This window comes from Chrysochloris asiatica, unplaced genomic scaffold (genome assembly GCF_000296735.1).
Source record: "Chrysochloris asiatica unplaced genomic scaffold, ChrAsi1.0 scaffold00053, whole genome shotgun sequence".
Classification (NCBI taxonomy): domain Eukaryota; kingdom Metazoa; phylum Chordata; class Mammalia; order Afrosoricida; family Chrysochloridae; genus Chrysochloris; species Chrysochloris asiatica.
The window spans coordinates 15559067-15583546 of record NW_006408571.1 but is presented as its reverse complement, the minus strand read 5'-3'; the positions used below and the strand labels follow the sequence as shown (position 1 = coordinate 15583546).

Here is a 24480-nt window from a genome sequence, read left to right as displayed (position 1 = left end):
AGTGGGTGAGGAGGGTCAGGAGATAGTAAAACCAAAGTGTTTGAAACAAGCATTGTGGAACTCATTCATTTACACACTTGGGACCATGACCCCCTTTCCTTGGTTCTTATAACCTAGAAATCTGCAGTGGTGCAAATAGACTAATGACAGAGTAAGTCCCACATTTCATAAAGTCTTGCCTTGGCTTCCTCTTGGATTCATAATTCAAAATTTAGTCTTTTGTAAAAGAGCCCATTTTGTCAGTTCCCTTCTGATTTCCGACTTAGAGACAATGATCCAACAGAAAGGAGTTTGCTTTCTTTTTTTAAAGGTTCTGGTTGTCTAGTTTGGGAACAATATTAAAAAACCCAACAGCAGTATTTGATGCTTTATCTTAAGAATGTTTTTTATCGTCAGAACAACACATTATCCACAGTTTCTAGGAGGGAAATTGGTTTGTGGTGAAACTTCTCCTGCGCTGTATTATCCAGCCCATCCTCTTGCCAGAGCTGCCTAATCAGCTTTGTTGTGGCGGTTAAATGCCGAGAAGTTGATTTCGACCCATACTGACCCTGTATACGGTTTCCCAGGAGTGACTGGTGAGCTTGAACCACGGACCTTGCAGTTCAAACTGACTTTGCAGTCCAGTGCATTAACCCCCAGCACCACACCAGGACTCCTAATCAGCTGTTGTTGTTAAGTACCGAGGAGTCGGTTCTGACTCATAGTGACCCTGTACAGGGTTTCCGAGGCTGTAAATCTTTACGGGAGCACAATGCCTCATCTTTCTCCCGCAGAACCGCTGGTAGTTTCAAACTGCTGACCTTGAGGTTGGCAAACCAACTCCTAACCACTACAGCATTGTTGTTGTTGTTTAGTGCTGTTGAGTTGGTTCCTACCCACAGTGACCCTGTATAGGGCTTCCAAGGAGCAGCTGGTGAGCTTGAACTGCCGACTTTGCAGTTCAAATGGCTTTTGCAGTCTGGCGCATTAACCCACAGCGCCACACCAGGACTCCTGCTTTAGGGGTTCAGAAACGTGTTTTACATGGCTGATGTTTTTGTTGTGTATCATTGAGTTGAGTCTGACTCTTGGCAACCCTGTGCAGAGTTTCTGAGAACAGCTGGTGGGTTTGAACTGCAGTCCTTGCCGTTATCAGTCCAGTGTTTATCCTACAGTGCCACACTGGTCTGTCGTAAAAACATCCATCTTCTCTCTTGCGTGCTCCACCAATACAACCTGCTTTTGTTCTTGCTTTTGCATACACTTCCTCTCTGTCTTTCAGACCCCTCCAAGGCACTTTTCTGTCACCTCCCCCTTCGCCCTCTGTCATCCCTTGTTCCCTAGGTGCCCAGCCAGCTCACAGGACTGCAGGACAGCTGGTGTGGAGGACAGACAGGGCAGCATTCCAAGTGTCTGAGGGTAGAGGCAATGGGCGGGGGCAAGAGGAAGGCGGGAGATCTGCTGCTTTTCTTGGCTATGTGGCCTTGGGCACGTTTCTTAACCTCCCTGAGCCTGTTTCCTTTCCGCGCTTGTAAAATTCTTTTTTTTTTTTTTTCCTTCCATTTACTATGCACTCTTCCGTGTTATAGGCCCTCCCCAAGAGTGCTTTTAATTTAGCCTGTTACCTGCTATATTAAACTCAGTGCTGGCTCATGTGACCCCAAGAGTAGAATTACTTCTTCTTGTTGTTAAGCGCCATTGAGTCAGTTTCCTGTGGAGTTGGTTTCACCTCCAGTGGGTTTCAAGTCAAGTCGATTCCATTCCAACTCATAAGGACGCTATAGGGTTTCCAAGGAGCATCTGGTGGGTTTGAACCACTGACCTTGCAGTTAGCAGCCCTGTGTTTATCCTCCAGTGCCATACTAGGACTCTATAGATCTACTCCTAAGGGGTAGAAACCCTGGTGGAGCAATGGCAAAACATTTGCTAATTGAAAGGTTGATGGTTCAAACCCACCTAGCACTTCCATGGGAGAAAGACCTGGTAATTGACTCACATAAAGATAACAGCCTAGAAAATTCTACAGGGCAGTTCAGTGTGTCTCATGGGGTCGCAATAACTCAGAATCAATTCAACAGCGCTGAACAACAGTCTTTCCAAAAGAGAATCGTCAGACCTCTCTTCCGTAGTGCTGCGGAGTGGCTTCAAACCGCCAGCCTCTAAGTTTGCTGCTGTTGGTTTTAAGTACCATCAAGTCAGTTCTGACTCATAGCGACCCTATGTAGGAGCAGATGGTGGATTTGAACTGTTGGTCTTTTGGTTAACAGGCCAATGCTTATCCTCCAACACCACATCAAGACTCTAGTTAGTTAGTAAACATGTGAAAAACTTTTGCGCCACCCAGGGACCTCTCAGTTTGTTTGTTGTTGTTAAGTGATATGGAGTAGGTTCCAGTTCATAGTGACCCTGTATAGGGTTTCTGAAGAGCTGCTGGTGGGTTTGAACCACCCACCTTGCAATTAGCAGCCCAGTGTTTATCCTACAGTGCCACACCAAGGCTCAGTCTTAATAATCATCACATGATGACCTCAAGGGGTGGTTGGGAAGAATAAGTGGTATTCAGATAGGAAAGTGTTCTATTAAGCTAAAAAGCATGTTAGTTACAGGATGCTGCCGTACAGTGAGGGCCTGAGGTCCATTGCTGTTTGATAGACTAAGACCTGCCTTGTGACACTCTTAAGTCTGGAGGTCCCTTCAAGCCATGTGCCTGTGTGCCTGCCTGGTCTGTGGCTGCTGCCTGGTGTGCTTGGGGTGCATGGTCCGCGTACACACGCCTGGACAACCAAACCCTGATTCTGGGAGCTGTTTGGAGTGTTCCAACTGTGGTTTGACCTGATTAAAAAATAATAATAATAACTCTTATACAACTTGTCAGGAGTTCGTGAAACTATTTAGTCAGTGGGAAGAAAGCCAGATTTTTTTTTAATTTTTAAAATCTTGTTAAAGTGTGACAGGATGTGAAATGTCACTTTTTGGTCCCTCTTCTCACCCAGTCACCTTGTGCCATGACTGTTTGTGAGCCTGTGTCCCCTGCCTGACTAGCCTGGAGCTTCTGCAAGGCAGTAATGACATGTCTGCTGTGTGCCCCAGAATCAGGGCTGCCAGGAGGGCTGTGGGGCTCACTTCTAGCTGGGGTAGAGGTCTCAGAGAAAAATGAAGGGGGCTGTTTGCCTCTATTAATATCCTTATTTTGTAGATGAAGTAACCAAGGCCCAGAGAGGTAAAGTAAGCATCCCAGGGTGACACACCTAGTTAAGTGTGTGTCAGGATTTGAATTCTGTGCTCGTGGACTCAACCCCTATGCCTTGGAGACCAGGTAGAATTTGAATGTGCAGAACTGAAAGAACAGGGATTCTAGGTGCGCAGGGCAGGTTGCTCAGGTGTGAGGGTGGGGCCAGTGAGTGGATTCTGTGTGTGATGGGGGTGGGGGAGGTGCCAGGGGTGGGCGTATGATTCTCTTCACCATAGACCCAGTAGACCCAGACTGAGGTGAGACAGGTTTCTGAATACTCTGGGGTCCTTTGGCAGGCAGTGCCCCATACAGGCTGGCAGGCTAGAGCTTTGTTTTCAGTAGGCCCTGTATACACCCCTATTTGAACTCTGGATTCCATGTCATAAGGAGGTAGTAGGGCCATTGTCCAGGAAAGGAGACGATGTGGTCTGCCAGACAGGACCACAAGCTGGGCTCTCTGTCAGCTGATGCATACCTAGAGCGCGTTATCCCAGCATCCATGTTGTGTGGCTCCACATCAGCTCCTCACCTTCTCTTGGTCAGGTTTTCCACGTAACATTAGGTGAAATCACTTCTAAAGTCCTTTGAGCCTTGAGCATAAGGATGTCCCCAGGTGGGGGACAGAATACCTGAGTTTGAATCCTGACTCTGCAAATTACTGCCTTGGTGACCTTGGGCAAGTTACCCAACCTCCTTGTGCCTCCGTTTTTTCATCTGTAGAATGGGGATAGGGGATAGGCAAGAATCCCATCCATAAGGTTGTTGTGAGCCACCGACTATTGAGCATTCCCCCTGATAACTCTCAACATTAATTTATTACCCACCCGCACCTCATTCATTGACATGGTTAGGTTCCAAAGACCAGCTTGCTATGTGAAATAGGTGCTGTGTGAAAATGGAGGATGGTTGCATCATTCCACCAAGTTACATCATTACAGACCTGCCAGTCCGCTGACCCTGCCAGCATGACTATAACCTTCTAGCCACCATTACTTTTGCCTTGCACCTTGGTATCTGTTACTGCCAGGCTAGTGGGTTGGTTAGATATTTAACTATTGGTATAATGTGAACTGTTGCATGAGAAAAGAATAAGGAAAAGGGTTGCATTATTATGTGCTGGTCCCATCCTTACTCTCAGAAGTTCCTGTCTTGTCCCATGTGACTCGGTATAGAGAGGAAGGGTCCAGGGCTTTCCGGCCATCCTCAGAACTCCTACAAGGCCAGGGTCCATATGGGATGCCAGGTCTGCACTGTCTGCTAGAGCTCACTTGCTCTGCAGACGTTGACATCATTGTGCCGGTGGCCACCCAGCCTCTGTCAACCTCTTGCAACATTCTTGAGGGCTCTGGGGGTTCCTTGTGCCTGAGTCCTGCATGGGCAGAGCTCCAGGCAGGTGACACGTTTTGGCAGGTCCTTCGTGGTGTCATTGGTAAGCGCTTCTTTCTGGGGCTGTGCCTGTTAAGGCTGAGGAAATCATTTTTACAGCTCTCTCTTTTCTTTTCCTCCCAGATGCTGATAGACTGGTAAGCATTTGGTTACCAGTTTGTTCACAGAAGACAAAGAGGAATTGGTTTGAGGTCATTGCAGTTTAGTCTGGAGAGTGGGCAGTGTCCAGTGCATAAGAGTGAGCCCGGGTGGGGGTGAGTGTGTGGCTGGTCTTTCTCTGGGGTCTGTACCTTCCCAGGGAAGTGCAAGGTGAGCAAGAAAGCACCAGCGTCATCAGCCTGGGGGCAGGAGTCCAGCCCATCTGGGTCTGCCTGGTACAGTGAGAAGGTGGAGCCTGGGATTCCAGGCTGGACTCCTTGCCTCTTGACTCTGTGTGACCTTGAGCAAGCCTGCCTTCCCCTCCTGACTGGGCTGGTTGAAATCAAGTGGGATTATGGTGAGCTGTTTACATGTATCTGTTCTTCTGCAGACCAGCGATTCTCACCCTCAGGCCCCTCTTGTACCACTTAACTCAGACTCTCCGGCTGTAGGACTCACATATTGATTGGCCCATTGTAAAAGCACCCCAGGTGATTCTTACAGATGACCCAGGGACCCAAGGGAAGCAAGCTACTGGGGGTTTGGGGAACATGTTCCTTACTGGAGCCTGGCCACTTATAACTTGTCTGTGGCAGATGTCGAGCTGCACTGGTGGAGCGGAGGTGAGGAGTTGCATTGGAGGATGTTGTTGTTGTTATGTGCCGTGGAGTCGGTTCTGACCCATAGCGACCCTGTACAGGGTTTCCGAGGCTGTAAATCTTTACGGGAGCAGAAAGTCTCATCTTTTCTGACGCGGAACAGCTGGTAGTTTTGAACTGCTGTATACTAAGCCCGAGAATATTTATTATCTAGCTTTTCACAGAGAAATTTGCTGGCCTCTGGGCTAGACTGCCCTCTCCTTGATGGGCACCGACATGTATTTGTCCTTCTGTCCCCAGGACCAGGCCCACCTTGGACATTGCTAAATTCCGGGACCTCTGCTTCTCTCATAACCTACTGCCATCAAGTCAAGTCCAACCCAAGCAACCCTGCCAGCAGAGTAGAGCTGCTCCATAGACTGTAAATCTTTATGGAAGCAAGTGTCACATCTTTTCTCAGGGCGGGGTCGTTAGTGGGCTAAACGCACTGAGCCAGCAGGCCTCCTGCTTCTCCCGTAGCATCATCTTTTCAGACGCTGTTAGAGGGAGAGGCTCAGTCTTAGGCTGGCCTTAGCTCCCCCATGCTCCTTTACTCACAGAGCAGAATCCCTTTGGGCCCTAAAATTAGAAAAGCTTGGGGTTTTCTTGTGGAAGTGAGAGAGAAGATGCACCCCTGAGTCTAATGTAGAACAAACCCCTTTGGTCTCTTCAGCTGTGCACATGGGACAGATCCCAGCTCTTTATTCAGGTGCAGGGCCCAGAGCCTAATGTGACTGTCCAGTGGCTCTCAGACTCATACACAGTCATGGAGGTCCTCCTACAAGTCATATCGCCAACAACACAGCTGTGGTCAACACAGCATTATTTTAATAAGGTTCCAGGCAGTGGAGACCCCTGGGTGCTTACACATATGTGTGGCAAGTTATGGCATCATTTCTTCTGCCTGTGCACCTGTGGTTGGTTTTATGGGGCGTCAGTGGCCTTCCCCAAAGGGCTGTGTACCTTCCTAGTTCAGCCCCAGGATGAGTGGCGCTCACACTCAGCCCTTGCTGGGCAGATGGGAAATGTGGTCGTGAGAGTGCTTCATGGGCCCTGATTTTATGACATTGCTGGGCCAGGAATGAGGTTAATATTTTTAATGATGAGGGGTGAGCCCCATTATTACCTCAGCTCATTAATCAATGGCAGAACCCGTTTTACCTGTTAGATACCCTCCGTGTGGAAAGTTCATGAATGGGAATCCAATTTTCTCTTTAAAACCCAAGCTACCTCTCCCCTTCTTAATCCGGAGGCACTGCTGTGGAGGGTGTCGGTATTTGACAGCAGGTCTGCCCTGGCTGGACAAGGCTAGGGGCAGCCTTTCAGGATCCTCCCTACCTTACTCACAAGCACACACGCCCAGCTGGGACTCTGCATTTCACTGGGGCCAGCCGTGAGGAGGAGGGAACCGCATTATGGGACACAGGCTGGATGGGGAGTTGGTGACTATATGTTCTTTTGTCCATCCATTAGAGGATGGACAAGACAAAAGCATGGCAGAGCCGGGCTGGTCAACCAGACTGTTCAGGTTGAACACTTCCAAAATGGCTGGCCAGCTGGGGAACTAGTTTAGATGTCTCTAGGGAGCGCATTTCTCTAGGATCTCTGAGGGGGCGGGGGGGGGGAGATCACAGCAGTCAACAAGTTTGCCCCCAGTCAGCTGTGATAGCCCCAAGAAATGGGCATGCTGGGGAGCCCATCTCCATCTTATTCCTAGTCCTCCTTTCTGGTCCCTTTCCTCCTACCACTGAGCTGTGAGGGACCTGTAGTGATTTCAGGCTAGCCACCCTTGATCTGGTGTGGCACTGTGGGATAAAGCACTGGACCACACTGTCAGTTTGAACCACAAAGTTGGCAGTTCAAACTCACCAGTTGCTCCTTGGAAATTCCTATACAAGGTTGCTATGAGTTGGAACCGACTTGACAACAACAGTACCCTGACCCAGAGCCACCTCTTCTCTATGCTCTATACTCCTCACTATTTGAGGGGGCTTGGGTTTTCCAGATCCAGCTGGCTCATCCTATCCCGTAGATAAAAAATGAACCAGCCCTACCAGAAAACTCCAGTTTTACCATGAGAAACACTAGCTTTTCTTGACAGTCATCTCTTGAGCACAATTGCTAACATGCTTACACTGTATAGGCTTTGCCTTGCCTTGTGTGTTGCCCCATTTCTTCATGGAGTCGGGCTGACATTTAGGTTTCTCTTCCTTTTACTCTCCTACAATGCTTCAAGGTGCAAAGGTGTGGGCCTGTGGGGCAGGGTGTCCCAAGTCCTCTCCTCTGCCTCATGGGGTGAACACCTTCAAAGCAACATGGTGTTGATTCCTTCTGATGTAAGGCTAGGGCCTGGGTCACATTGCACTATTTCTGGGTCTGGGGAAGGAGGAACAGGTGAAACCCTCCCCCAGGCAGGAAGAATGAGGCCTGTGGGATACAAGGGAGGTGTGAGAGCTAAAAGCAAACAGGCTGCAGGTGGAAGTGGCTGCTTCCCAGGTGTGTCCCTGGCAGGTTACAGGTGTGCTTGAGTCACAGCAAGGCTGAGGAAGAGGAAGGGCGGCTTCCAGCGCCCGACTGACTGAGGGTGTGTCAGGGTTGGCCCTTGCCCGGAGTTGGTACACATGTGCTAAATTGGCAGGGCTTCCTCTTCTTCCTTTGAAGTCTCCTGTTTAGAGATTTCCTCTCTGCCGGGAAGAAGCCTGGGATGCTAGAAACATATGCAGTTGGTTGCGGGGGCCTAGAAGAACCAGAGCTGTTTGTTGAGTGACACTGACCTGAGTTGAATCCTGCCTCCACCATCTGTGTTTAGCCTTATGAGCTCAGAGACCTGAGTTTCTTGGAGCCTTGGTTTTCTCATCTGAACATGAAGTAATTGTTGTTAAGTACCATCAAGTCTGTCTGACCCATAGCGATCCTATATAGGATTTCCAAGGAGCAGCTGGTGAGCTTGAACCACTGACCTTGCAGTTCAAACTGACTTTGCCGTCCAGTGCATTAGCCCACAGCACCACATCGGGACTCCATGAAGTTATTGTTGTTGTTCAGTGCCATCGAGTCGGTTCTGACCCATAGCGACCCTGTGTAGGGTTTTCTGAGGAGCAGCTGGTGAGCTTGAACTTCTGACCTTGCAGTTCACACCAGGACTCCATGAGGTGCTTAGGAAGATTAAATGAGACAGTGTGTGTAAAAGCAGCAGCAGAACCTCCATCATCAACAGCCCGTCTCAACCTCTTTCCGGTTGTAATCCTTCAGTATTTCTTTTCGGATCTGGCCTGACGTTCTCGGGTCAGCCCCTGTGTGTCTTACAGAGCCCAGGAATGAAGGGTGCTTGAGAGAAAGTAAGGTAGTGGGTTGGGGATAGTGTCAGTGAACCCAGTCTTATGACAATCTTCTTATCAGCAAGGGGTCATGCCTCCCTCACCCTTGATTTACTCAGCTTTTGAGATCAAAGTTTGCTCTTTTGAAATTGATAAGCCTGGGATTCTGTTCAAGATACCTTAGCCTCCCTTCACAGATAGAACACTTCCGGTGGCGGGTGATTTATGACCTTCCGTTTGGAAGGGGATTTTACCATGTGTGTTAATAAATAGGGCTTTTTTTTTTCTGCCTTATTCATGAGTCAGTTTGAACCTTTCCTGTGCCATTCCTTGGAGGCTAGAATGTGCCTGTAAGGGAGAAACACATGGGTTACCTGGGAGAGGGGCAGGAGAAGCCCCTAAAGTACATCAATGGGCATGCAACCATTGAAACTCAGTGGAGGGCTTGTTTTTGTTTTGTTTTTTAATGTGGGAAGGACCAAATAGGCATGATAGTTCTCCCAACATTGTGAAAATCAAAGCACTCTGTTGGTTTTCAGTGGTCCGGTGGGCATCAGCCTCTCCTCATTGCCTTCCCTGGTGGGTCTGCTCCTCTTCTGTCCACTTTGTGGCAGCTTGCCCTCCTGAAGAACCCTGGCCTCTTCATTCCTTTCTAATTTACAGGAGAGGGGGAGGGGAACTAGTTAACACCATCCTCCCCATGGCACTGTATAATTCAGCTCCATGAGGGCAGGGGGACAGGCTGCACATGCTTACCACCACAGGATGCCCCACATAGAACATGGGTGCTGGAGAGGGCACTGGTATTTGACAGCAGGTAGGTGGACAAGGCTAAGGGCAGCATTCCAGGGCCCTCCCTGCCTTACTCACCATCATGGACCCAACAATTGGCACAATTGTACACCATGTGAAGTCACAATGCTCTGTCCACCATACGGCCCCTATATGTGACAAAGTACTCTGAGGTTCAGGGTTGGGTTCTGTGAAGCAGATGGCTGCACTTGAGAAATCATTCGTGGAGGAAGTCTTGATTGCTGGAGGAGACAAGAAGAAGATGACATTTTAAAGTGAATGAATGTTTACTGAGCACCCACTTTTCAGCTGAATAGAATTGGGAGCCCACAGATGCCAATAGTAAATTGTGTCCTCACTGAAGAGAAAGTGAGAATGGGGTGGGGGAGGGGGACAGCTGTTCAAGCTCAGCTGGGTCTGTAATGCCCTGACCTTCCTAGCAGCTCCCAAATTGGAAATGTGCATGAATCATCCTAATGGGCCCTATTTGCAGAGAAAAGGCCCTTCACTTAGTGCATTTCTGGCTACTGCTGCTGAAACGAGACAGCTCCCCGCCTAGTCACAGCTCTGACCCCAGAAAGCACATGCCTGACCCCGGTAGTGCTCCTTCTGGAAGCAGAGGCTCTGTTTGGTGACTCCTGCTTGGTCCCAGGTCCTGGAAAGGAGCACACAGGCTTGGTGTTTAAAAGGACTGCGTGGCATAAGAAAGGCTTCTAGATGCTGCAGGTTTGCTTTGCATACTTTCACTGTGAGCACAGTGTGCTGGCCACGCTTCCTCTCCGTAATGAGCCTCTGTTAGCGTGAGAAAGCCTCACGGGCATTCCCGGTGCTTTTCTTGGGAATGGAGCCATGGACGGGCCATGCCTATCAGGAAAGGAAAATAACTTGAACTTACTGTCTCAACCCCATTTTGGAAGCAGACTGGCTATAAATACGTAGGTCAACAAATGACTGGGTTCTGTTGTTGAAATTTGGTGGGAAGCTGGTTTTGTCACTCTGCTAATGAGCGTTCTCATGTTACCTGTCTGCTTGGAGATCTTGTGCCCCTTCCTTGTCGATCTGGAGACCCAGTTCTAGGCCTCGCCCAGGTGACTTGGCAAGACTCTGCTTCTCTCTGGGCCTTTATTTCCTCTTCCATTTGATGAGGGAACTTGTCAGCTTAGATGATGGGTTAAGATGATAACAGCATCTGACACTGAGCACTTAACTGTGTGTCTGGCCCTGTTTCATGCATGTCACATATTCATCCATTCATGGTCATTTTATAGGTGAAACGGAGACACAGACACACCAAGGGCACCTGAGTCCGTGCTCTTGATGGGTACACTCCTCCACTCTTCTAGCATTTAGCGTCACAGGAGAACAAAGAAGAAAATTCTGATCTTCACCTTTTTGACCCAGGGCTGATCTGGGAGCATTTTCTAGGCAGTGGTTCCAAACCCCAAGAGGAGCACTTGTACCCCATGGAGCAGGAAGCTTGGGAGGAAAGGACTGTCTAGGAAAGTGGGTGGGAGGCTGATAATGTGCACAGAAGGTCTGGGCAACACTGAACTTAGTTGGTGACCCCAAGTGAACTAAACCTGGCTACTAGGACCCAGCTCCCCCAGGGATTTATTTGTGGGGATGCTTGGTGGCCCTTGCAAGAGGAGCTAGGAGACTTTTCCTGGGGGAATGGTTGAGATAGATAATATCCTGAACATTTTAGGGATGGCTTTAGTAAAACAGTAAATATGGGCATGAGGACGTCTTTCTGTCCTCAGTTTTGGTTAAATTCATACCCTCTCCAGCCACTTGATCCAGTGGATTCATGGTTTTCAGACTGTGGACCATGGCCTCCGGCAAGGATGCTGCTTCCTTCAGTGATGTGTGTTGGGGTTCATTGTGTAGGCTTTTCTTTGTACAAATCATACACACACATGAGTTCAAAACCACTGGCTAGGCCTCCTCCCAAGGGACCCCGCACATTATGACTCTGCAAACCCTTGTAGGTCTCTGTCCTGACAAGGAATGGACAGAACACTCTGTCCATAGGCATGAGCTAAAAGTAGTTTAAAAATTCCAGAGTTCTCTTTCTGGGTCCAAGATAGAACTTCCCAGTGCTGGAGATTCCCCAGCCCTCTGCTGCTTACCAGGGTTGTTCTGAGCAAAGACACACTCCTCTCCAAGAGGGTTAAGAGGGAGAGTGGTCCAGTGAGCACACAGGCAGGCTGGCCCGCAGGAGCTGACGGAGGCTGTAATTTAGAGTGTGTTGTATTTTACTAACAAGCTGGAGCCTGCATGTGTCTAGGCAAGCAGCTGGGCCGTGGGAGGGGCCCGACTGGAAAGACCAGTAGTGACCACTTTCAACACCCCTCGCTCCTGACATGGGGGGCTGGTCTGTAAGGGCATGTTCCCAATGGAGTGCATGAGGTCAGAGAAATGGTTGATGGCTGCTGCAAGGCCCATTTCAGCCCAGCGGACGGATGGACGGAAGACTGCTTTGATAGTGAGGCCAGTCCCTAATGAGTTGTCGGTGTGTGGGCAGGGTGCTTCTTGGGGGCCCTGTGAAAGAAGAGGGGTATAAGACTTTGAGGTGAGACTTGGTGCATGACTCGGTGGGACCTTGGAAGAAAGAAAGGGAACTAGTCCTGAGTCGGTGCGGAAAATTGCCCTCCCCACCCTCTGATTTTCACGAGTTGCGGCTGAATGCATGAATGTAGCTAATTAATCTTCCCCCAAATTAATTTCCTTACCATGTCAGAAATGATTTATTGGTGAGCCTGTAAGGGGAGTCAGCCTGTGGTGGTCAAAGTCGAGAACTAGGAAAGGTGGGTAGGAGGTGCTTGTGGGCATGCAACATCACCACAGCTCTGTGTGAGAGATCATCCCTCGGGGCCCTGGACACTGTCTCTCCTAACACCCCGGTGCAGGTGACTCAGGTCTGAGAGGTTTCTACCATTCAGCCAGATGCCCCAACTAGAAGGTGCTTCTCACCCAAAAGCATGAACTGGGGTACAAAGGATCATTCACATACTGTTCTTTCTGTGGTTGAAAAATGTCACAGCTGTTGTCACATCTAGTTGCAGTGAGTTTTCTCTGTGTGATCAGTGGGGCCATGACAGGTCTCCTCTCATCCCTCTGTCTCTCTTCCCCAGCTGGACAGTCAGCATCTCTGGGCAGACATCATCTTGGCTTAAATAGCATTTGCACATCTCAGCAAAGCTTTGTGCCCTCTGCTTTGTAACAAGGACAGAATTTTTTCTTGTTAAACTACTGACACTTTCCCAAATCATTTCATCATTTGCTCCTCCCAACACCTACTTAAAAAGCTGAAAAGGCAAAAGGTTCAGCCCGTTTCACAGATGAGTTATGAAAGCTTAGAGAGATACAGTGAGTTGCTTGAAGTTAATCCAACAAATAGGGGACAGAGTCAGAGCTCTGCAGACCTGGCATTTCCCTACTCAGCCATGTCCTTTCTGTGGTGACACCTACCTTTCTGGGTATCTGCACAGGCAGCTGCTGTAACCAAGCTGCTACTGGTCAGCCTTGTTGTTATTAAGTGCCGATCCATAGCAACCCTATATAGGGTTTCCGAGGAGCAGCTGGTGAGCTTGAACTACCGACCTTGCAGTTCAAACAGCTTTGCAGTCGGGTGCATTAACCCACAGCGCCATACTGGTTAGCCTTGGGGCTTTGTAAATAACGCCTGCCTCTGCCCCATTGGGGTACTGTCAACAGCCTCTACTAAGGCAGTGCTGAGAACCCGGGCTCAGCTCAGACGTGCACTGAGTCCACACCCAGTCGTCACTGGGAGCATTAACAGGTAGTACCCTGTTAACAAAGACCTGCTTCAGCTCCTCTGCCCAGACCCCCCAATAGCAGGAGCTTACTCACTTTGTCCCTTTATAGCCCGTTAGGTGTCCATCCTGGCTCACTTCTCCTGCCCATTTCCTGAGCAGCCCTCAGTGCTGTGGTACCTTCCCTTCTCTGTCCTGGAAAATGACTCTCCTGCTCAGGGACTTGGTCTTACCTGGCTGGCGTTCTTGACCTTCCTGGATATGCCCAACACTTTGTGGGTATATATAAATGTGATGGGCCAGTTGTCAGATTGCCAGAGATCCGTGACTCTAAACTGTTAAGAAAATGGCTCATAAAGCATATCACGCATGAGTGTTGAGTTCCTTTAAAAAGTCATCTACATGAGACCAAATGGTCAAAAATAACTTTAAAGCAAAGATGTGAAGGTAAGAGGATTGGAAAACTAGAGTAATAGAAATAGTACAACCAGACAGAATGAGAGTGATGACATCTGGTAGAAAATGTAAACACTATCACAGGATAATTTGTGTAGCAATTGTGAAATGGAAACCTAATTTGCCATGTAAACTTTTACCTTAAACACAATAAAATAATTACTTAAGAAAGAGAGAAAACTAATGCTTTTGTACCCACTGAGTCAGTTCTGACTCACAGAGACCCTATATAAGTTTTCCAAGGAGCAACTGGTGAGTTTGAACTTCCAACGTTGTGGTTAGCAGTACAGTGCTTGTCCTACAGCACCTGGATGGGGAAATGATCTGCTGCTTGGACCATTCAGAGGTTGTGTTCACATGTAGTTTGCTTTGAAGTAAAAGAGACAAAAGTCCTGCTCTGCAAGGATTCAGGTTCTCTTGAGGGGCCACCCTCTTACTTTCTATTGGGTGAGTCTCACAGAGGAGGAGCTGGGGTACAGACAGTAGCTTGTGGAGGTAACTGAATGTGAGAGTTGCACCTGGGGCAGTGGACACAGTGTGAGTGACAAACTCCTAGAAGATAGCTCTGTCACATGGTGGCCTCTCTGAAGCCTCTTCCTCTCCCAATTTTACAGGGATCCCACCAGCCCTACCTGTAGGCAGGTGATCTTTGCAGAACAAGTTTGCTGAGAGTAGGCTGTAGCCAGGGGCAGCTGGACTCCCTGTGGGCCAGGGAGGGGTCTTGCCGGTTCAGCAGTCTCCTTACTGTGTGCAGACCACATTGCTCAGTCAGATGCCGTGAGCTCCTTTGAGATGGGCCGAGTTATGTTGGATCATCTTTTACTCTATTTGACCCCCAGGGAAGGAAGCAAGGAACTGCCGATAGCATGAGCATCTTGCTTCACTTTACTGAACAGGGCCAGGAAATTTCTGGGGAAAGTGAAATTCCAGAGTAGAATCTGGAGACTACATTTAGACTTTCTGGGGCCAGATGAGTGTCTCTAGTGTAATGTTTCCCAAACTCTCCTGATAAGAATCACCTGGGTTGCTTGTTAAATATACAGATTACTGAGTCTAGGAATCTGGTTTTTAAAATAAGTGTTCCAGGTCATCTTATCTTTAGGCAAGTTTGAAAAATAGTCTTTCTACTGTGCCAAAAAATAGTCTGTGGAAGAGAAATGTTTTTATAATAAGATTAGCTTTTACGTATAATATGTGCATGGGCTTTCCTTGTTTTAAGAAATTTTAACATTACAGACAGGTCTCCTTTGATTCCCTACACCACCCCAGTCCCTATCCCTCACCCCAGAGAAGGTGTCAGTTTGGGGTAGCTGTATTCTCAGACCTTTTCTTTATTGACATGGGTATCTGTTTTTTGTGTTTTGTAAATGGGTAGCATGTTGCTTTCGTCATGGAGAACAATGTGAGCATATTTAGAGCAACTGTTTTGTTTGTATTTTGTAAATCTGCTGCATACTCTTCTATAGTATGGAAGTGGTATCGTTTATTTGGCAAGTCCTCTATTGTTGGATACAGCAGTTGCTTGCAGCATTTCCTTATTTCTTGCTTCAGTGAGCATCCTTGGCCATGTCTTCTTAATACACATTTGCTATGAAGTAAAATTATTGTTGTTGTTTTGCCAAGTCAGTTCTGACTCATAGTGAGTGACCCTGAGTACGGCAGAATGAAATGAAACGTAGCCTGGTCTCGTGTCATCCTCACACTTGCTGCTGTGTGAGGTCATTGTTGCAGCCATGGTATCAGTCCATCTTGCTGACCCTCTGCCAAGCATGATGTCCTTCTCCAGGGATTGGTCCCTCCTGATAACATGTCCAAAGTAAATTATGTGTATTTTTAGATTTTAATGGATTCACCCCAAAGTTACCATCCACAGTGGCACTCTACCAGTTTACATTTCCCCCAAGATCGTAAGAGAGGAGCCATTCATCCACACTGAGTAACTAAAATGCTCACTGTTCATACGCAAGTGTGGCTGAGTGGACACCCATCATTCCTCTAGCATTTCCTTTGGAAGTGAATTGTTAGTGTTGTTATTAAGTGCCATCAAATCAGTTCAGACTCATAGCGACCCTGTATAGGATTTCCGAGGAGCAACTGGTGGGTTTTAACTGCCGACCTCATGGTTCACAGTCTAGTACTGATCCTGCAGTGCCACAAGTGAAAAGCACCTGGACCTCAGACTGCAGGAAAGGACTGATTCCCTCTGCCAGTATATGTGAACAGAAGGGAGGCATGGATCACCAACTGTGTCTGCCACTAGCTCCAAGAGCCTCTGTCAGACCGGTCAGTACAGTGGAACTCTAGAACTCCAGCTTAGGAGCTAGAGGGTGAGAAGTGACCTCAGAAGCCCAGTTGCTGATAGCTGGGCACCTGCGGACGAAGCCCTAGACCTATGGTGACCCGTGTATGAGACAAGGTGGGTTGAAATGGTCTCCCAAGGACCCCCAGCTTTGCTCAGTGAACTTGTGAAAGTCTGTTGGGGCTTTGGGTTGACCTGGGATCTCTAGTTTTGTTGGATTAAAAAAAAAAAAAAAACAAGAAAAGGTCTCACCTGGAGTTTTGCCACAACCCTGCCCCTTTTCCAGAGATAGGCCAAGGGGGCCTAGCCCAGGAGCTGTGAATGTAAAAGATGGGACCCTCTGGCTAGGGGGCCACCCTCTCATAACCCGCATGTTTTTGCTACTGCTCCAGACATGCCCTGTGTGACGGTGAACAAGCCTTGTGAGGAGCCGGATGGACTGTCTCGTCCCAGCAAATCTAAGATAAATTCAAAGAAAAGCTTGTTGCCAGCCCGGGTGGTCTGACCTGCAGACAAGTCCAGGCCAACTCCCTTTTGGTAGAATTGTACAGTTAGATTTCAGGGTCTTGTCCCCTAACTGGTGCATTTTAAAGCATAACAGAAATGATCCCAGCAGGGTTCATACACACACTGGGGAAATACATTCCCTTTCTTTTAACGCTGAAGAGCAGCCACCTTCAGGAACTTTCTGACCGACCGACCATCCTGACAGCAGTCCTGAGGTTGGTGCCTGTGACATCTGGCTGACTATCCACTTGGCGCACCTACAGCCTGGTTAAATTTTTACTCCCAGACAGTTGGGTGTAGTGTTTGCTGAGTTTCAGGTTGTTTAAACTTCCCATTCGGTCCCCCTCCACCCACCTCACTTTGAAGTTCAAAATCAAATTGATTAAATATACATTTTAGGAACCTTCTTATTTCTCCTTAAATGAACAGAATTCGAAACTTTTTTTTTTAAACGGAAGGATTTTCCACTGTCAGCAGGTATAACTGGAACCATATGTCAGCAGAGACCAAGGGCTTTCCCTGGTTTTAGGATTTGTAAATTCTTATTGAAACGGAAGTAAGCAGGGACTGCAGCTGGGGGCCCCCATGACAGCCAGGCCTCAGATCTCATTTTAATTAGAAAATATAGATAGTGCCTGCTAAATCGCAGGCCTCCCTGAGCTACCGTCCCAGGGTGAACAAAGATTTGGTTTATATCCTGCAGGCCTCCATGTTTGCAAACTACAGAGTGCATCAGAGAGGGGCTGGTACCTTGATTAGGGAGACTATAGCCTGGCTCCTCTCTCGTACTCTGCTCTCCCCAGCTAATTCCTGAAAATGACTATTTTTTCTTGGGAAAATATTTGTTCCTTTCCTTGTCACAGAATAGATTGAAGGTGTTCATGTTGAAAAGAGACAGAGATGAAGGCTGGGACAAGCAGATTACATGCCATCAACAGCAGGTTCATCATTTTCCCCGTTCTGACTTCTGGCTCCCTGAACTCGAAGCCCCTAAGCCCCAGACCTTCCATTAGATCAGCGGTGGCAGAGCTGTACTGTTTGACAGTGGTTCACATGTATAATTTTCTCCCTAATGTGTTCTGCAAATGGTAGAGTAGAAATATCAAATGAAAGACAGTGCCAGGCCCAGCTTCCCCCACCCTCTTCTTCCCTCCGCCTGGTGTCATTTGAGCTGAGCAAGTCTCAAGAAAGGCCAGGATTACAATGTCAGCATCTGGAAGCTGCCTCCGTTGGGACTTGGAGCCTGTCCCTCAGCCGAGGCTTCATTGGTTCACGTGGTGAGTGTTGAGGCATGGTCTTCACTGATAAGTCTGCTCTAGTTTGGGAGCAGTGACCACTGTGTGCCAGGCCTCTCTTGGCCCCTGGCCACGTGTCAGTGGCTGAGTTGCGGGCAGCCTGCTGTCCCTCTGCGGGCATCACGTTCTGGCAGCTGGAGGCAGGCTGTCGCCGAGGTCATGTGTGCACTCTGCCAGGGCTGCTGCCGCAAGTTTCTATTACCAGGCAGACAAAGGAGGGTTTCCCGTCCCTGGGGTGGACTGGCCCCTCAGTGCCTTACATTCCTGGAGCCCAGGACTTCTTGGGATTCCTTTGATGCCAAGAATGACCTCAAGAACAAAGCAGGGAAGGAGACTCCTGTGGTTTCTAATTAAACCTACTATTTAAATAACAACTCAAGTAACCTGCAGGGTTGAAAGAAATGCTAACCTACCTCCTTCCAGAGAGACAGATGGGAGGCTAGTTATGTGATCAGAGAGGGCAAATAACTTAAAGGAGATCACACAGGATGTTTGTGATGGAGTCTAGGGTACATTATGGGGAATGGGGTTGGTAGGTTCATGTCTTTCCCCCTCTGGTAAATGCATCCCAATAAAAGTTGCCACCAACTCTGATTCGTGGTGACAGTCGTATGTGTAGAACTATAATCCTAAGTGTTCTTCATGACTATTTTTCTGGAATTAACTTTCCAGAGCTTTCTTCTGAGTTGTCTGTGGTTAGACCCGGACCTCCAATCTTTAGGTTAATCAGCCAGCTGCATTAGTCATTTGATGGTGCAGGGACTTCTAATAAAGGCTGTTGTTATTGTTAAGTGCTGTCGAGTTGGTTCCCACTCAAAGCAACCTCGAATAGAGTTTCTGAAGAGTGACTGGTGGGGTTGAACCGCTGACCTTTTGGTTAGCAGTCCAGTGCTTATGCTACGGCGCCACACCAGGACCCCTAGGAAGCAAGAAATGGAAGAAATTTTACATTTACTTTAGCCTCCAACTGAGAAGAACTTCTCTTCTCAAGGAAAAAATGTAGAACTTTGTCTCCAGTATCCTAGAACCCAGATTCTCAGGTTTTCTTCAGACTCACCTCCCCAAGTTTCTCTTTATTGTATGGGAATTCTCTCCAGGGGGATGGGTTCTGGCTGACAGTCTGGATTCTGCCTCTGCCCCCACCCCCTCAGGGCCTTAGTTTCCTCTTGTGTTGTAGAAGAGTCTTCAGATGTGTTGCTTCCAAGGTTCTTTCTGGTCTGGCAGTCCCCTGTCCATGCTGAGCTGCTTTTGTGTTTTCATGAGCCCTGGCTGAGGCCACAGTCCTCATTATGGGGCATTGATCTCACCAAATTGTTGCCTGATTACCCAAGGCGTGGTTGTGTTCCAGATCTGGGGGAAATGGAAAGCTGAGCACAATTATCTCAAGACGAGCTCTTTTGTGCCTCAGCCAGCACCGGAGCATGTCAGCATTTCCTTCCAGGCTTTCTGTGCACTTGTTTCCAACTTCATCCTGATTTCCATTCCATTAAGCTGAGTCAGTCACATTCCCAGAACACAACCCCACGCTCTTGCCTCTGTGCTCCAGAGATAGTTGTTACCTCTACCCACATGCCCTTATGTGGGTCCATGATACTGTCTGCCCCTGCAGTGGCCCCACTCCACCCCAATCACATGCTCACCTAGCTCCTGTTGGTGTTCAGCATGGCTGTGAACAGAAGTGAAACAGACAAACCAAGATGAGCTAACACCCCATCCTCCTCCCTTCAGGTGACGATCGCTGATGACTACTCAGATCCCTTTGATGCCAAGAATGATCTCAAGAATAAAGCAGGAAAGGGAGAGAGTGCTGGCTACATGGAGCCCTACGAAGCCCAGAGGATCATGACAGGTAAGTGGAGTCCTTGGCACAGAGAATTGGTACTCAACAGGGAGGCACAGAGGGAGTGAGGTGCAAGCCTAGCCAGCCCATAGTAATGGCGAGAGGTGTGTGCTGTCAAAGTGATGGCTGGGTACAAGTGTGGTATTAAATCTTCATCACCGTTTATCTATCTGTTCATGTCTCACCTGCATGGGAAGAAACCCAAAAGGCACAGTGAATGTCTAGACACAAAGGTACCAAATAGAGGCAAAGAAGTCAATGGGGAGAAGAGGGAAACATTGTATCAAGACTGCCTGGCTGAAAAAAGATACAGCATTTGAGACATAAAACTTAGTTTGGAGCTTCCTAGTTGTTGTTGTTAAGTGCCGTCGAGTCAGTTCCGACCCATAGCGACCCTGAACAGGGTTTCCGAGGCTGTAAATCTTTACGGGAGCAGAAAGCCTCATCTTTCTCCCGCGGAGCAGCTGGTAGTGTAATTTCGAACTGTTGACCTTGCGGTTCGCAGCCTGATTCGTAACCATTATGCTACCAGAGCTTCCTAGTAGCCAGGGCAAAAAGGGAAGCAGGCTGGGTCACTTGGCTTTCATTGGCTGTAGAAGAGAGCAGACCAGATTATTGTTGATGTTGTGTACCGTGGAGTCGGTTCTGACTCATAGTGACCCTACACAGGGTTTCCCAGGCTGTAAATCTTTATGGGAGCAGAATGCCTCATCTTTCTCCAGTGGAACCGCTGGTAGTTTTGAACTGCCAACCTTGAGGTTAGCAGCCCGATTTGTAACCACTATGCTACCAGAGCTCCTTAGACCAGATTATTAGTGAGTACAAAACTATTTCTGGCCAAGTCCCCAGACGTATTTGAGAGTTGAAAGAAGCGTACAGAAATGTGCAGGTGTACAGGAAATACACAGACTGTTACCTTGTGTTAGTTTTCCTCTTGGCCTTGATGATCAAACCCTGTCAAAACAATGTGCAGGCTCAGGAGACATGCAGCTTCCTGGGCCCTGTCTACTCCAGGATCATTTTTCAGGCATTTGTAGAGAGTGAGTAGTTACCTGGCAGTGCTGTTCTTGGGCAGACCCAGGATGTGGCAGGGTGCGGGAGAACATGGGTGCTCCTGGCTTGGGAGGACAGTCTAGGGACAGCAGAGTATTGGTTGTCACCCTCTGACCCCACACAGGCCAGAGACCTGAGCAAAGGCACACCACACTACAGGATGCCCAAAAGTGCCAGAAAGGGGTTTAGAGCTGCCTGTTATTCTAAAACCTTTCAGGTTGCAAGTATCTCTTTCCATAGCCCCTTGGTGGTGGTAGGTTTTTGTTTTTGTTTTTTTAAGCATCTAGGTGGAAATCTAGGTTCTGCCTCTAGACGAGTGCCTTCGTGGTGTACCTACTACTGTTCCTGGAAAGCAGTTTGGTGGCCACTTTGTAAAGGGCCAAGAGCAGAGAGTGTTTGCCCAGAGCGGCTGAGGCCAGATTTCTGGAGGGCTGCCCCGGGTGCTCACTTTTAGCTTCCTCAGCCTTGTGGGCAGCAGGAGGCAGAGAGTTGGCCATTGCTTGGAGCTGGGGTGCTAGACAGGACCAGCCTGCTCTGCACCAGGAATATGTCTGCTGTGCGGGCTCTTTCCCACAGATGAGCTCTCAGGCACTACAGTCTCCCCCAATTCCTGCCCCCTCCTCTCATCCTCTGCCCTTGGGGCTGGATTGAGTGCTGTGCTAGGCCCAAGCCTACCTCTCCACACCTACCTGCAGCTCCAGGCTAGTCAGGCATTCAGCACATGTTAACCCGGGGCATAGAAAAAGGGCAGGTACAGGAATATTCCTAGGACATTTTGGTACATTCAGATTGTCAGGGCAGCAAGCGATCTTACAGATGAGGAAACCAAGGGAAGAGGAGGGACTTGCCCAAGGAATTGGTGACAGGATGCCCAGAGTGGCCTGTACTCATCAGGGAAGCGTTTGGGTTTTAAAGATCCTGTGTTTGATGTAAGGGTATCTGGGATACAGGAACAGCAGGAGCCCAGACTGGAGGCTTGTGCTGGGCACTTGAACGTGAGTGCCCATTAAGCTTCACAGAGTCCGTTGTACAGGTGAAGGAAGCTGAGCAGATACACAGGAAGAAGGTCTGGAGTCTGCACAGCATCAATGCAGAGGGCTAGATGGAGTTCCTGCTGAAATGTTTCTGAGCTGCAGACAGGATGATCATTTAGGGGGACAGGGAGGTATCAGCAGGACCCCACGGAGGGTCTGCTGATAGATTCCTGGAATCTTTGGAAAGTCTCACTGAAGTGCTACCATGGACCCAGAGTTGAGTGGGTTTTTTTGTTGGGTCCACTTGCCCTGAGGGATTTTGACCTTTTTACAGGACATACTTTATAGGGTCCATGTCCAAAGCAGGGCAGTTTGAGTTAATCACCTGTTACAACCAATGGCATTCTGTCACCAAAGAAGCACCCATGTATTTGCTGTCTTTGGTTTTCTTCTTATGGGAGCTGTGCCCAAACTTACTCAAGGATAACCAACACAGACCCATTGCTGCTGAGTCTGTTCCAACTCTACAGGACAGAGCAGAGCTCCCCATAGGGCTTCCAAAGCTGTGAATCTGTATGGAAGCAGATGACCTACCAGATTTGTCTCCCTCAGAGGTTCTGATGGCTTTGAACCACTGACTTTTTGGCTGACTGCTCAGTGCTTACACACTGCACCTCCAGGACTCATTTGTGGGTGGTTGAATGAGATGTTTCCTGGCTACAGCTCTCCTTCATGTCAGAATTCTTTGTGTCCCATCCCCGCCGTGATTGATTGTGGGTGGTCTAGGGTGAGCCGTGATTGTATAATGTTGCAGGCAGAACACTGGGGTGAGGAGGAAGAGTGTGGGGGACGAGAGGCCATGGGGCAGGGGGTGAAGGGGCATGACTGGAGTGGCAGGAGGTGTTCTTTGGCACAAGAAGCATGACCCTGAGCAGTCAGTGCACTTGGGTGGAAGGAGTGCCAGCTACAGTCTAGCAGACCTGGGCTGGCCATTTGCCACGTGGGTGACCTATGGGCCTCAGTTTCTCCCTGTGAAGCAGTGGCCTTAGAGTAGGCAGGCAGTTGTACTTTGGCTGCTTTCTGCTGTTAACTGGCCTTTAGATCTGGGGTAGCTCGTTCCAGTCCTCTGTTTACCCGTTTTTGGAATCAGAGTCAGTAGCAACATCAAGAGTGACTGCAGCTGTGGAGTCCTCCAGCACTTACTTACCACAGCAGTGTGAATTCTCAGGTGGTTGTTGTTGAGTGCTGGTGAGGCACGGTTCTGACCCATAGCGACCCTGTGTACAGTTTCTGAGGAACAGCTGATGAATTTGAACTGCCGACCTGTGGTTCAAACCAACTTGCGGTCAAGTGCTTATCCTACAGCACTACATCAGGACTCCATGAATTCTTACGTTGTTGTTGTTGTTAAGTGCTGTCAAGTCGGTTCCGACCCATAGTGACCCTGTACAGGGTTTCCAAGGGTGTAAATCTTTACGGGAGTAGAAAGCCTCATCTTTCTCCCGCAGAGCGGCTGGTAGTTTCGAACCGCTGACCTTAAGGTTCGCAGCCCGATTCATAACCACTACGCTTCCAGAGCTCCTTATAGGACCCTCAAAAATCACCCATTTTAAAGGGTGTATACAAGTTACCCTCAACTTACAACGGGACTCCCATTCTGACTGTAGTATCACAGTCTGTTCTGACATGTCAGACAACCTTTTTTTCCCCTTTCAGTTTTTGTTACTATTGCCTGTTGTTATCAGTATCTTTATAAATTCAATCATTATGTGTCTTTGGGGGTTTGAAACACCACACAAAAACTTACAGCTTCAACACTGGTGCTTCATACTTCTCCAGTTATACATACGCACTTTATGAAAGTCCCAAACAAACAAAGTATGGTCAGTTGGTCATAAGTGCAGTTCATCATAACTCAAATACATCGTCAGTTGGGGACTCTCTGTCCTCCGTTTTCCCCATGAGGAATCTGAGCACAGAGAGGTTTAGTAAGCCATCCAAGGTGGGCCAGCTAATAAGTCAGTTGTGAGGATAACTTCCAAGGCCTGGTATTAACTGCTACACAGAGCGGTCTCCCCAGAGCCTGTCTAGCTCCAGTGCCCTGTGGGTTCCTCATACACAACCAGTTTGGGCTGGATCAGTGAGCAAGTTCTGTCCTCTGCATCCCTCTGCTTCATGCTGCAGTTGCATGGGGAGCTTTTGCCAGAGATTTTTTTGTGAACAATGAACTGTGGTTGGAATAGAGAAGAAGAGAAGTATGCCTGTTTTTCCCAGGGGCGCCTCTCATTCTGCCTCAATTTTCCCTTCCCACAGACTCTTCCTTTATGTTTCCTGAAAGAATATATTCTGACTCCAAGAAGGAGGCTTAGTTCATCATAGACCCTCAGAGCCAAATACCCTGCTGCCTCTCTTGTCCCAGCATCAGCTCCAGAGATATTTCTGTAAAATTCTAGAACTCTGGAAACCAATTGGAAAATTAGTGATCCAATCCAAGCCTCCCATTTTACGGAATAGGAAACCAAGGCTCAAAAAGAGTCGTCATCCTTTTGAGATTGTTTCTGTAGCCCACTAATTAACATGAAACTGCCTTGTGAGGCAGCAAGCTGCCCATCACTAGAAGTTTCCAAGCAGAGATAGACACTGGGAGATAACATGAAGAGTATTAAGCTCAGATGACTGGCTGGCTCAAGCCATCTGGGAGACCTGCCGAGAGTCACTGCGCCCTGTCTTTTGAGCACAGCATCATTAGTCAGCCAGGTCCAGCCCCACCGGGGAGCACCTGACAACAGGTGAAT

General features: G+C 48.5%; 1 protein-coding gene across 1 annotated transcript in view; it reads left to right on the top strand.

Moving 5' to 3' along the window:
* Positions 1-24480, top strand: part of SHB (Src homology 2 domain containing adaptor protein B) — a 134073-nt gene that overhangs the window by 29942 nt on the left and 79651 nt on the right. The window contains 1 exon segment of the mRNA XM_006863131.1: positions 19547-19667. Within this exon segment, the coding sequence (XP_006863193.1) occupies positions 19547-19667 (121 nt within the window).